We start from the raw sequence: 15197 nt of genomic DNA, 5'->3' as shown, positions 1-15197 counted from the left end.
GACACACATCGGATCGAATAAAAGAGAAAATACACGAGAAAGAGAGAGCAGAGGGTGAACATGGTAAATTGAAATCCGAGGCTCTCGAAAATAATCGAGCCGTCGTTTTTTCCGACGAACGCGTCCTCTCCATCTCCTCGAGCATCGCGCTGAAATATTTCACCCCTATCCGCCGCTGGCATTGTGATCCCGCATTTTAACGGAACAACCAACCAAAGGCGGTTGCCTCGGCTGAATTGATCCGCCGCAAAAATATTCTTTTTTCCAACTGGCGGCAATCTTTTCTTTCTTTCGTATTAACCGCCCATTCCTCTTTTCCTTCTAGTCGCTTACGATGTCGCCGATTTTCGCTCCATTCTTATTCAGCGATCAGCCATCTCGTTTCATCAAACATCGTCAGACAAACACAGTCAGCAAACATCGTGGAATAAGAAATTTGGAAGATCGCTTGTCGCAATGTGGTCTCAGTCTGATCTCTTTTAAACACTTTCGTGTACGATTCTTAGTGTTCTCAAATTTTGTCCATTTCTGGCAATCGCGGCGATCTTTGCCTTTGTCGAGCTAGACATTAGTCACGGTGGATCTTCTTGTCTTGTTAGAAAATATGTTTCGTGGCTGCTAAAAGTTTCCAATTAAAGAAAAACCGTGTCGTATCGTTGAGACAAAAAGTTTCTGAAAATAAGAATTCACTGCACAAGTATACACTGCTAATATGCACCATATTTTTCCTTAGAAATCTGCGTACTTTATACGAAAGCTTTGCAAGAAAAATTCTATCAAAAATAAAGTTAATTTAAAAATTAATCAAATTAAAAATTCATTTAAAATAAAAAACTAAAATTAATCGAGAACAACTCGAATAACTCGATAATTTATATCGGGATAGAGCTATAACTTACGCTGAAAACTTTCGACAGCCAGCGTAATCGAAGCGAAAGGGACACGAGCGAAACTCCCACTACCCTTTGCTTATTCTTCTGATGATTATTCAAACATCATATTTTTCATTATGAAGTGAAACGGAACAATCAAAGGACTATCTTTTATCGTCGCGAATAATCGTATTCGACGTAGCTTGTGTACTCAACTGTTTCCGACACCGGTTCGTGCCACTTTGTGGCACTGTGTGTAATTAACTTCGACGCCGGTCTGGTAGATGTTGAAGACGCACAGAGATCAAAGGGAGGGAAGACAGGCGAGAGAGATAATACATCCGCACCAGAAAATCCTTGCAGTTGATACTGTATTTAAATGCAACAATAATACATTTCAATTCGTTCTCGTTATTAACGTGTCACTCTCAGTTAATTGTCTCATCCATTTTTTTCCTCTCTATTCTTAGATTGTAGCTTTCTCTCTCTCTCTCTCTCTCTCAACCTGTGTTTCACACTTGTTTCACACTTTGTATTCCTTTTTCCGCGCTTTTTTCCCGTGCGTCATTTTTTACTCGCTCTTTATGTTATTTAGTTCTCTGTACCTCGCTTTCTGTTCTTCGGCTCTCCTCGCAGTTCTCGTTAAACATTCCGACTTCGCGAGATTTCTATGCCTGCGACTTTTCGCATTATTGTTTTATGCATCTAAATGGAGATGCTACAGTCGAAGATAATCAGAGCTCGTGCAAACGATGGTGATTCGTTTCTCATTTACGTAATAATATTTCTAACGAGCTACGATCCATTTTATGTCGATTCGTAATTAAGGGTGGATAGATTTTTTCGAAGATCCGTTGACCTGTCCCTCGATTGTTCGCTAGAACTTTGGCAATAACTATTCGTCGTAACGAGTTTCTCATCGAAAATCAATTTTACAATCTTCCAATTTTCCACAATTACCTTCAACAAATCAATTTCGATCGATAGGCATTAGCAACATTAGCGACACGAAAGCGGAAAATTAAAGCCCGTCGTACTCGCTTGGAACACTAGTTTCTGTATTGCCAGATATTTTTTAACAACTTCATTATCTTCTAACGAAAGTATGAAAAAGTTGCTGCGAGAAATGGCGCTCGTTCTTCGGATATTTTCGCGTGTAAGTTCGCGCGAAGTTTCAAGCATTAAACATTATTAGATAAGCGCAACAGTTTAGTTATATAAAATCCCTATTCGTGTTCATCGTGAAAAGCAGATAACAAGCTCCATTTCTAAAATGAAAGCTGGAACGAAACCCCGCTGCTATTCATGTAGAGACATCGTGTCGAATTCATCGTTCCCCGATGTAAACGTAATATTCATCCCCTTCGATCCGCACCTAAATGGATCTCGGAGCCCCGATGGAAAAAAGAATTTATCTCTCGATCACAGGGTCGGTTATTCACCGATCAAGCGTACCAGGAACAGCAACATCGTTGGTTCGATGACGGAACAAAGGCTGGGAAAAAACCACTGGGAAAACGAGTTCCAGAGTAGCTGACAAGGGTGGAAGAATAGGGGCGCGTGAAACCACGACACAAGCTAGATACTGATGAAACTAATTTGGTGGTTCTTCTGGAAATTCTATTCGACCCATTTCTTCGCGGATAAACGTGCAACATTTTTAGGAATTATTTAATTGTACCTTTTCAGGGATTAGCCAGAATTTTTCCGTAATTACGAGAATGTAACGAAAACAAGAGACGACATAGTTGCTGGTATACTGAGTATTTTATAATGAACGTGATAATTAGACCGTGAATGTTTGTGGAAATTCCTATTTTTATGAAGCTACGTAATTCGGGAAATAGAAGAAATTTGGTTCATTCAAAAAAATATTATACGGAATACTATGGCGCGAAAATATTTTATGATGAATAGAGTATATATATACATATATGAAATAAAATATAATGAAAACAGGAGATGCAGCCTCAAAAATATTTGATATTCTACAGAAAATGTAATAATCAGACTAGAGATGTTTATGCAAATTCCTATTTTCACGAAGACAAAATTAGAATTTTCAAGCAGAGATTTGTTTCGTCGATAAAAATATTACACTGGTGGAAAGAAAATATCAAATTATACAAGTACTGGTCATCTTTGTATTAGTCTTTTGCTGCTACGTCGATAATAATCTAGAATATATTCCGGAATATACACGGTGTTTCAGCAACTGAACCAAGTTACGGCTCTCAAATCTAATCCAGTACTCTTCCTTTTCACACGATAAATTCTACAAAATTAGAGCTTTTCGAATTTTCTAAACTAGTTAATTTTCAATCTATGTAATAAGTGCTTTAATCAATTATCCCTGTCTACACTATAGCACCTGATTTAATATTGAATACGTTAAACAACGTTCCATTATATAAATAATGCCCCTAAAAATACGAATCCCCATATATATCCGCCATCTAGTAACAACAAATCTTCCTACTTTCTCGAAGATAACCCCTCCGAAGAAGCTCTTTTATTTATCGATTCTATCAACCATTTCCTGTCGGAATCCATCGCGAGGATGTCATTCCCATCGCTAGAACAAACGACAGACAGAGAGAGATTGATAGGGATCGCAAATCGGCCGAAGGAGCAGGAAAGAAGAAAGAGAAGAAAAAAGAAAAAGGGAGGGAAGAAGCAAAACTGAAAGAGGGGCGACACTGGGGGATGAGAAACGTCGATAAAAAAAGTGTGGGTGTGGAGTTATGCTTGGAAAAAAAAGACAGTGAGCAAGGGGAATAGAAAATAACGAATGAAAAATGAAAGAAAATAAAAAGGGTAAAAAAGAAGGACAAGAAGAAAGAGGGGTAAAAAATTAGGCGCGAAAGAAGGAAGAATCGAGGAACGAGAGGGGCAAAGAATGAAATAAAGAGGGTTGGAGGATGGTGACAGGGACGCAGGCTCGACAACACCCCGTGCAATAGGCCAAAGGTTAAAGAGAGCTAGCCGATTCCGCAATCGCTTGGCTGGCTTCCAATTTCACGACTCGCTTTTTACTGGCTGAACGCGCTGCGACGCGCCAGCAAAACATTGCAACGTGGATACCAGCTTCTAAGTTGGCCAACAGAAGCGCTGTTCGACCATAGAACGCTGAATACCAACCCACGAAATATACCTCACGGTTCTCCGCGTGCATCCGTCCGCCGTTTCGACGGCGATCCTCCTTCAAGATAACCGAAGCGGAATCAATAACTGCCGGAAGATAAGCGCCTCCTCGTGCAACTGACCGATAAACTGTCGCTTCTATCGATTTTACTACCCCTGATCGATTTCTTGTTTTCTTCTGCTCGAATTTTAGAGGAAGCCCCTTTGGGGGGTATACATTTGGTGATTAATGGGATCGAGAAAACGAAGATCGTTTAGGGTACATGATTTAATTTTGGAGATATCAGGGAGAAGAGAACATTGGCTGGCTGTTGAAAGATGTATTCTTCGAAGTTTAGGCAACCTCCTCAACTCTGTCGCGTTTCTTGCGACACTTTTCCATCGGATTGTATCTTTCGATCAGTAGAAAATCTCTCAAGCGTGAGAAAAACACGAGAATTGTTGAATTCTCGTTCCAATCGTACAAGGCTTCCTCTTGATTGAAATGAAAGTGATGTCAAGAAATAAAAGACTCTAATATTAGGGATAAGGATTGAAAATTATAATTTAGTCACTTTAGTTATTTCAGTGTTAATTAAATACTTCTTTATAAATATTCATAATAAAATATAAATTTTCCCCAACATTCCAGCAACAATCAATAGACCCATAGACTGTGCCAAACTAATTCCAAATTGATCACGAAAGAAAGGAGACTCATCGCGGCGACTCTAATTCGTTGGAGTAGTAAGGTTTCGTCGTGGCGCTAGTTTGTTAGGTGGATTAGCGGATTACCGCGTCGGCTGGCGATAAGTCAGCGTCTGGCACGACGACGGAACGGTTCCCATATAATTAGATTCGCTAGCTAGCTGCACTGGGAATTCTAAGAAACCCACAACCATTTACTCTGTTGTTCGCGCTGTTCGAAAAATCGCGTCTTTTTCGCGTTTCTTCGTCCTATGGTGGCCAGCAGCTCGACGCAAAAGAAAAATAGGAGCATTTGAATTTCGAGGCTGGAGAATGTGGGGAACGGGGGCGAGACGAAAAACGAGGCTGTCGTTTCTGCGTCGTTAATTTTGCACGCGTCGCGGTTTCAGTTCCGCGCCGCGACGATGCTTGGCAACTTTTTCGCCCCATTCTAACCCTCTCTGTTGGCTGGTGATCACTGTCCCACGAATTCACGTGTAATTTTGTCCATCTCGCTCGTTTTTATTGTAGTTTCGGGCGTACAGTTCGACTCGAAATTAATTCATTCTGAATTTCGAGTTTGAAGAACTTTGGAGATAAATGTACAGTACTGTGCAAATAGAACTTCTAGCTTATTTATGATGGTTATCTTGAAACTGCGAGTCGTTGCACATTTATAGGAAATTTAATGAAATAACAGGAGACTCAGATAATGGATTTACGATAAATATTCATTTTATACTAACCGAGGATAATATAATGAATTCTCCACTCGTTTTCGCTTTAATTATTTCTAAAAGATGACTAGGTTACGGATATTTATGAATTTAGAAGAATTTCAGAGATATAAAAATACTCAAAATGCATGTAATATGCAAAAATATATGAAATATATAATAATGTACAATATTTCATAGGTAGAGTAATTTTCTACCTAAGTTTCATCTTTTTGATTATATTAACTTATCGCTTAATTTGCGTCTTTTACGAAATACATCTATTTATTAATTAGATCAAGAATTTTACACAACGTTGCACAATTTATATGAAATGGCAAAAATGGTAAAAATGGCAACTGACGAATTTTTCTTTCAACTCATTGTCAAAATCCTGGCCCTTTAGAACGTCAAAAAGTAGAGTAACTTTGATCATTTTTTAAATAGGATAATTCATGCTGCGTCGCTGACGATACTTTCGAGGACTTCGATTTACAGAGCTGACTGCGGTGTAACGTTCGCGTAGCGTTTGGCTGGTTTGATAGAACGGCGTTAAATTTGTACAGCACCTGTTAAATTCGCATTCTATCAATCGAATAAATCAACCGATCGACAGAGAGAGAAAAGTGAAAGGAAAAAAGAAAACGAGCCAGAGACGGGTGGGGGCACGTCATAAATTGACTTATCTCGATGTCGGCCGCAATATCGGTTTGCAGAGTCGTTTGAAATCATAAAAAACCGACCAGCCCGCACAAATATAAATCGGCCTCCCTTTTGTTGACGTACGAGCATTAAAAATGCATAGAATAACAAGGGCAGTGCGTCTTTTTGCATTTAAAGCGACCGGAAGCGGTACTCGATAAATTGCACCCGGGGACATTTTACATGTAAATAGAGAAAATGCGAGGGCGCGAGCGTGACAGGGAATGGATCGTAGAACAACGAAATTAGGGGCGTCGCGATCAAAGCCCCTGCGAACGGCACACGATGAAACTACGACATTAAAATCCATTTGCATTTTTCACCATCACATCCACCACGAATCACTGACACCGCCAATATTCCCTGATGAAAAAAGCAAATTACACCCGGCATATTTAAAATTTAAAGCACTATCCTGTTTAAGATGCAAACACGGTTTTTCTAACGGCCAACCCGATTAATCCCAGCCCTTTATATACACAGTGCCTAAAAACCGATCACGAGCAACCATGACCAGAGTAAAAGAGTCTCCCGTGTTTCGTGAATAGCCTTGGTTCTTCGTAACTTTTACTAAACATTTAATAAACACTCTTCTTAGATACAGAGACAACGAATTTATAGTAAATCGATTTAGAACATCCTCTTTAGAACAGAATTACAATCGCGTTATAGGATCGAAACTTCCTGTTCAGGAGATCGGCTCGAATTAGGTTCGGTCCTCGAATTGAAATTACAATTCTATCAGCACTTGATATGCCTTACGATAGAACGAAATAGACTCGACCGTATCAGATGGTGTAGCATGCAAAGTAACCAGGCTTCTTCTTTTATGGAAGAAATCTAGACAGTGCTCACCTGGTTACGTTGATTTGATCAGCGATCTCGACGGTTCCCAAGTTTCGATATCCAGCGAACAGCATGCCGTTGTCCATTAGACCGGAACCACGGCCGTCGATCGTTGCATAGATGATACTCTTGTTCGTTACAAGGTACGTGCCCCAATCGACATTGAACTTCTCCGTGACTTGATACGAATCTGGACCTCCGTATCTGTCGCAAGAAAATTCCTGATAAATTCAAATATTCCAGTGGATGATTATTGCTCCTGGGGTTATAGCATTGCGAAGAGATTGGATTAGATCAGGCTGAAGTCTATAGTTTGTTTCAGAATTGTTAGAACAATCGATGATATTTGCAATACAAATTATCGTGATTCGTGTTTTCTTCATACAGTATCTCCTTGCACGATGATTCAATAGCTGATAATATTAGTGAATTGATGAGTTTGCTTTGCGAAGCTAATGAAGATATTTGTAACTTTCGAGGAAATTTGTAAAAAATTGTAACGTCGAACACGTTATGTAAATGTAAGTTAAATACTATCGAAGCTAATGACGTTTTATTCATGAAGAAAGCTTATAGGAAGTAGTATAATGCAATTTTGATCAGACCGAAACATTATATTGCCATTATAGATAATATTGCCATTAATATGGAAAAGATTTTGAAGTAGTAGTATGAGAAATATAAATTATATGCATCAACAATTTAACTAATTGATAATTAAATGATATGCTGTGGTATTTATAAGAAATGAATAAATTGTCACATCGTGTAACGTCATTATGAATTGCTATAATATAATATATCGATGTAATGAGGTTCGGTATCTCCGATAAATTTCATTTGATCTTTTGATTGAATTTACGAGCGTATAACATCGCGCGGATAATATTTGTCAAAATACGATCGAATGAAATTATGTAGTTTCGCTTTTGCCCTTTCCCTTTTTATCTTTAATTTAATCAGAGTTGGATAATTGAATTTATGACGTTTGGGTGCTGGAGACTGTAAATTTTCTATTTCCAATAGTAGCACGCACACACGAATGTCAGACAATTATCAAACAATTTCAGTCGAATAGACGAAGAAAACCTAATTCAATTATTCACTTTAATTCAATCATTCAATCGAGTCGTGCGTTTCTATTTATACACAGTCTAATTCGTTTGCAACGAGTTTCGTCGTACAATCCAATTTTCGAAACTCGAATTAACGTCTGGCCGAGTTCGGCCTCGATCAAATTTATCAATTAACCTGTCCAACAATTCATCGCAACTTTATTCGTTTTTCTTCCTTTCTTTGCGTCGTTTCTCTCGTATATCTCGACAAACGTTCGACCAAGAAAAATCTCGGATTTAACTCTGCTATTCTCTCCCGATTAATATAACTCGAAATAAAAATTATATTACAACGGATATCGTATCTTTGAATATTTGTAGATATTGAAATTTTATGTCTACTTTTTGCGCATTTTGCGTTTCTTAACGGCAAAGATATTATTGCGTGCTTATGAACCAAAGAAAAATCGAGGGGAACAAGGTTCGTTTAATCGATTTATGCGACTCATCAGTGGGACATACGGAAAGAATACGCGGCGGTTTCACGCAAGATCTCGATTTTCCTATTCGACTCGCTAATTAAATGCCAGAGCGGATTCATCAAAATTCAGAAGGCGCGTTTACACGGAGTCGAATGAATTTCACGACGATATTCCCGAACGACACCTACTGATAGGGCAGATGGCGGCAAAAAATTTTTGATAAATGACACGCTGCTAGTGACGCGGCCAACGCGCCACCCGAGTATTTTCCGCGCGCGTTTCTTTCTTTTTCTCCATTCGGCACGAATAATTCCGATCCGCTTCGAAGATATTAAAGCGTATTCATGGCGGCCTGCAGCATTTGCATACGCGGAAAAAAGGGACAACTGCGCGAACGGAACATCCAGGGAAATCAAGCTCGATTTTAAACGTTTTCTCTATTTTTACACAGAAAAAAAAAAAGACAGGAAACGAAAGAGAAGAGAGATATATAGTAAGGAAGGGTTATTTCAGTCACTCAAGCTTTAACATCTTAATATTCAATTACGAACTTTCCATAGAATAATGAAATTCGAATACTTGCAGACACTGTTATGAATATATTGTGCGTGTTATACGAAACGTTTAGAAATTTCATTAACACTATTATGAGACCCGACTATCAGGATTATATTGGTAAAGTTTGAAACCAACCTAAGGGTATTCGTAGAAATTACAAGATATTTAACGCGAGTATATATTTCGTAGAGATCGCCGAAATTAATTACCCATTATTATTATTAACTTAACACTTGTTATATGTTTAAAATGTCTATTCTCTACTTATATAGATTTTTTATTAAATATGTATGTTTGTAATAAATACCCTGTAGCTTCTAATATATAAATTTTAAGATTGTTTTTAAATGTAACCAATATAATTATAACAGTTGTATCTCGTTACAGTACTGATGAAATTTTAAGATCTTTTACATAACACAGACGATATGGACGTAGGAGTCTCCTATGGCGAGCGTCTCTAAATTAAGCACAAACCAATTTCCATTTATTTCGACCGCTAGAAAGTACCAAAAGCGTCGTAATATTTTCTTAACCTTTTGTAGCTTGACTGAAATAATAACTTCTTAACTACCTTCCTCTAGAACTCCTTGATTTTATTCGTGGTTTTACCCTGTGTCCGTCTATCCGTGTGCAGAAATGAGATTACTCACACGAAAATCAGCATGGGATATTTGGTGGCGCCCGACAAATCAGCATTTGGTGGAATCAGTAATCTGACACGGGCCTCAAATCCTCCGGGAACCGGCACCTTGTAACGGCGCACCACCGGTTGCGATTTCTCCGCGATAATCTCGGAAACCGCCTCGTTCTCCTCCCATGCCAGCAACTTCGAAGAATCCTGAAAAGGTGAATTGCATGGAAATGTGACAAACATCATTCCCATAGAGATAAAGTAGAGAAAGTTAATTTTCCAAGTTGAATTAAATTTCATTTTTATTATATTAGTATTATAGGTGGTATTTTATATTGTTTTACGTTTTTCTTAATTATGCTTACCGTATTTCATAGAATTTTCTTATCAGTACAGATACATCCATTATGTTTGAAATATCATAAAAATCAAAAATATCAAAAAAAACTTGATATTAAATTTTACACTAGTTGAATTTAATGGCATTACATGTTTAAAACTGAGGAATTTTGGTATACATGAGAAATGGTACAGATGAAAATGTATGTTTAGAGTTCATTACGCTTATTATGAAGAGGACGCGAGGAAACTACGAGGCACTAGCGTACAAAGTAGATTTAATATTATGTTAATATCTTGTTGATCCTCCCTTTCTGTAGGCGAGGACAATATGCAATTTTCTTAGGATTATTTCGTTATTTCGTTCTAAGATCTTTGTCAGCAAAACATGTACCAAAAATGTATTCTGCATATTCTTTGCGAATACGTTCAGATAGCAAAGAAATTAAAAATCTTGCTTGTAATAATTTTTGTTGATATCACCAATACATAAATTCTTATGGCAATATTTCAATAGAGTGTCATTCTAATTATAAAATACGCGTGGACTCATTGAAACCATGCTAAGAGAAGAAAGAAATTTTTTTGAATAACCTGAATAGTAAAATTGTAACAGAGAAAGCTCTGACAAAAAATTATTCAACGGCATTTGCATAAGAATCGTCGCTGCCGAAACGTGATAATTATTTTTAGCCAAATAATATTTTTTGTTTCGAGCATTTTTCTATCTCCTCGCTTTCGTTTTATTTTTTTGCTCGTCTCTAAAGGTAAAGTATTACCATTTGGTAGATGGCCCAAGATTTTTGCTCAGTGCTCTATGTATTAGAAGCTATCGAAGATTCTCGGTTCACGGTCGTTCAATATTTATCCAAATAGCGGGTGGGAACGGTTGGTAGAAAAACAGTGGCGTCTAAGTTTCAATCGATACCGAAAGGCGTCTCGCCATCCTCTCAGAGGACCTCTTCGAACTTGGACCCTTAATTTACCCTTATTTTACTACACGGCGCCACCTTCTGCCGCCAGAGGATTTTCCACGGCGATTCCTATTCCCTGAACTTTTCGCCTACCCGTCGATTCTTACACACACATACTGCTTCGATTTACCATCTACTGTCCTTGATAGAATCTACTAAGTAGTTAGTCCACTAGCTTTCCACCGCCAGCTTCGCCAATTTTCTCTCTTTAAGCCTTCTCTTCTTCGTTTTACGAACCCTCGAGGAATTATTTCGTCGAGGAACATATATCTCGCGAGACAGTGGAAATAGAAGAAAGAATACTAAACAGCAGCAGAGTTTATGTTATCTCTTATTCGTGGTTTCGTACGTTTACGACCTGTGAATTTTCGAGATTTAACGATACGAGACTACATTTTCTAGATTAATCTGTTAATTGGGTTTTCTTTTAACAAGAATCTCATTATAAAATTAAAACGTGATAAGAGGAAAATCAATTTCAATTTGAAATATAAAGGTCCACGGGAATAACGAGCAATGTCAGTTTTAAAAAATTTTCAACGTAACGTTTGATCGTACGCTTTGGCGAGTGTTTTTTATCGCTGGCTATGTCGTACGAATTCGAATAAAAATTTTCTAAATTTTACGCTAGTTTTATTATACTAAAAATTGAGATGTACGTACGACGTATTTTTTGATCAAAATTGCAAAAAACAGTTGAAAATTACGTAGTAATTAGAATTAAGTAGAAAAGTGGTGACATTATATGTATATTGAAAAATATATCTTAGTTTTTTGAAAAATGCTGAAACTTGACACTCCATTTTTTCCGTCCTCATATGATATATAAATCGCGAATGTTTATGCGAATACATATTTTTATTAAGATAATTAGAAAAATGACATTTAGCATAGAGAATTATTCCACGTATTACTCTAACGAATATTATTTGGACGTTTTATATATTTCCTCCAAATGAAGAAATATCATGTTAAAAGGATGGAAGACAAATTTCATGTGAAAAACAAAGTTCAACCCTTATCGCGGCGACTTAAAATCGAAGGCTTTGCCCTGCAATCTTATGACCCAACTTTTAAGCCATCATGCATCAACGTCGAGCACGTACATACGCCTTACGTCAGGCGAGAACCATCGCCGAATTTAATGTATTATTCTGCTCGTTTAATCTTCCAGTCGGCTCATAGACTTACCGACTCGCTTTTCCGGAGTTTCCACGCGATTGATTCAAAATTTATAAATCGCCCGAGCAGACCAACACCTTGGTGTATTAGTTGATGGAATCACTCTCATTTTCTTGCTTCTGATATTCGAATCCCGATGGGACATCGCGGGATAAATTCGACACAGCAGATCACGATTTGCGCCTGTTTCGCTGCTTTCACACTTGTTCGACGTCTTTGGACGTAAGAACTTGTAATATTTAAAATGTGAATTCCGCGTTTTTAATTCCTTCGATTTTCATGTTTCAGTATTGTTCTCGTTTTAACAAACACAAAGACTTTCGATACTTTAAAACCTGGAAAGATCTTTCGCGTAAAATCGAAAGGAATAATTACTGGCACGTTTCCATCGAATATAAGAAACTTTTTATTAATTAAAAAATAACTTTACGAGGGGCTACGAAGAACCATCAAGATAAATAGAATAAGATTACTAAATATAAATTACCATTCTGAGTAATTAATTAAACAGTCGAGATGATAAAAGATCAATGGCCCTAAAACTCAAGTTTCTACAAATCTAATAAATCAGTCAATCGACTTCAATTTATTTCCACTAGTGTCCACTCCTTTCCTGTGTTTTCTTCACACATACCTGCAGTCTATATATCTTTTCCACCACTCACTTTCTCTTTCTGTAAATTTCGCTCTCCGCGCGGCCATTTATCTTAACTTTCAACTATTCCTCTCTATTTCCTCCACATCTAATTAGACATTGCTTACCGTGAAATTAAATCATTTATTACTCGAAAGATAAGCTTCGAACAAGAGCGCGATTTTCGCTGATCACACACGCGGTCCGACATAAGTACCCACGTCATAAATCATTCGAAAGCAGAATAGCATTAGACTAATCACTTTTCGCGACTCTTCAAAATATGATAACTCAGAACGAAAAATATTCAGTTATTCATCATCAAGCTCTGATAAGCGACGAAGCGTTCTCACGCCATTAAATTTCCACCATTAGATTTATTCGCACGATCGTTTAGCGTATCATAAAAACCACGGTTCGCGTTATCGGGTCTCTAGCACCGTCAAAAATTTCATTCTTATCAGCTACTTATCGCGCCTGCTCGTGGAATCCCTGTCGATCCTACATCATCGAGCAAAGTGTTTCCTCCCTTGTCCGCCATGATTGTTCGCCAATGCACGGCAAGAACAGAAAGAACACTTTCCGCCGGCTGGGTTCTCCTTCGAGGAAAAGGAAATTAGTTTCTCCGAGAGTCTACAGCGTTTGTCCGCGAGGAAAGCCAATTATCGGCTGTAATCGTGCCGCCTCGACAAGCCGAATAGTCGAATCCTCTTCCTCCTCCTCCTCCTCTTCCCTTTTTCTCATCTTTTTCCATGCTCGTTTTTGTCAATCGAGACAAACGCCATCCCTCGACACCTACCCAGGAGCGATAATCCAATTACCAGCTCGAGGATAATCGATGCTTCTCTCGCGAAGACGCCTCTCATCGTTACTCCGCTTGAACGAACTTTAGCTTCGAGTGTGAGAAACTCACGCAAAACTGTATATTTAAGTGTATGCTACGATCTGTACACTTAAGTGTACAATCCTCCGCTTTTTATATCTTCATTTAATATTTTTCATTTTAGCGATAAAGTGTAGAAGTGTACGGTCGAGCAAGATCGAACCGCGATGTTTCACATGTCGATTTTGCTCCGTACGATTGCGTCGCGAATCTTATGAACCGAATCTTCTGGTTGCAACGAAATGCGAAGGTGAAAATGAGCGGGAAAGAAATGATAATGAAATTAGACACTGTTGGTACGTATCCGTTTCGTGTAACTTACCTACCGATTAACAAAGTGCTATAATACATAAATTTTTTTGAGTATCGTCGGCGGAAAGACGCTTGAGAACGCAGGAAACTTAATAATTCGCTGTAGTGCACGCGTCTTGCGATAAATTGTTTTTTTATTAAATTAAAGGTGCAAGACTGCACAGAATGCGTCCACAGGATGTTTACGGTTGGCGCCAAGCTTCAGGAGCGTAGTCGTTAAAACAAGCAAAAACATCTGAATAAGCAAGGGTCTGAAAACCATTAATTTCGAAATTACGACAAGTTTTTGTCACTGTATTGTTCGATACGTTCCTCGTTCGTTTCGGCGCACACTTATTTCCACGCGTCTGCTCGTAGGTGCACGCACGTGTCGCAAGATGCCCGGCAGTTCTCTTTTATCACTTGGCAGCAGTTTACGATTCGTTGTATCAACTCATTCAACGAAGCTGCACGCTATAAATTATAGTTTTATGCGCCAAGCATCTCGTAACTTGCAAACTAATGGTTTTCGGACCGGCGTTTACTAGGATCTTTTTGCTGATTTTGGCCAGCACTATGCACTTTTCAAGTTCGATACCAACTTTTACGAACACATACAGAATATCCAAAACGGAGTACACGCTATGACATTTAATGGATAAAGCAGATTTCTGTTTAGGTTCCAGTTCCTTAATGATCTTTATGAAAATATTCGCGGTATAATAACACATTTCGATTGACGAACACCTTGATATGGCTAAAGGTAATTGACAAACATCTGTGGCATTTTTACAGGTTTCCCTTGTACCTTTGATACGCAACACAAATCGAATGCCGAAACTTAGAAGGGAAACGAGGGAAACTGTTTATTGAAATTGCAACGGCTGCAAGGAATTTGAGAAAGCACTGAAAGTTTCCGTTTGACCTATTAGAAGTTGAGGGGCAGGGGAGCAGGAGATCGAAAGTTGATACGCAAGTGTTTTGGAAGCGTGCGAGTTCGAGTGTTGGAATGGAGGCGCGAGGAAACGTTTTCGAGTTCTACGCGGATGAAACTTTCATCGTTGGAATACCATGGTAGTTGTCAGAGGAAACTCGAGCTGTAATTCTTGTGAACTTGTACCTATTTGATATTTTGGAATGTAATAGAATACTCACATCTCTTATCGAAAGGAAACTTCACGTTTCGATGATATTGAAAAATAAAAAAACACGAATAAAA

The 15197-nt window shown here is 38.2% G+C and overlaps 1 protein-coding gene across 5 annotated transcripts in view; it reads right to left on the bottom strand.

Moving 5' to 3' along the window:
- The window catches only part of LOC100646982 (venom dipeptidyl peptidase 4), a 300060-nt gene that overhangs the window by 13992 nt on the left and 270871 nt on the right, over window positions 1-15197 (bottom strand). For all 5 annotated transcript variants that reach the window (XM_048408250.1, XM_048408249.1, XM_012311197.3 and 2 more), the window contains 2 exons: window positions 9695-9882; window positions 6956-7150 (listed from right to left, as the gene is read on the bottom strand). In XM_048408250.1, coding sequence (XP_048264207.1) covers window positions 6956-7150; window positions 9695-9882 — 383 coding nt within the window. The remainder of the gene's footprint in view (window positions 1-6955; window positions 7151-9694; window positions 9883-15197) is intronic.

This window comes from Bombus terrestris, chromosome 8 (assembly GCF_910591885.1).
Source record: "Bombus terrestris chromosome 8, iyBomTerr1.2, whole genome shotgun sequence".
In the NCBI taxonomy this organism is placed as follows: Eukaryota; Metazoa; Arthropoda; class Insecta; order Hymenoptera; family Apidae; genus Bombus; species Bombus terrestris.
This window is presented reverse-complemented; position numbering and strand designations above follow the sequence as displayed.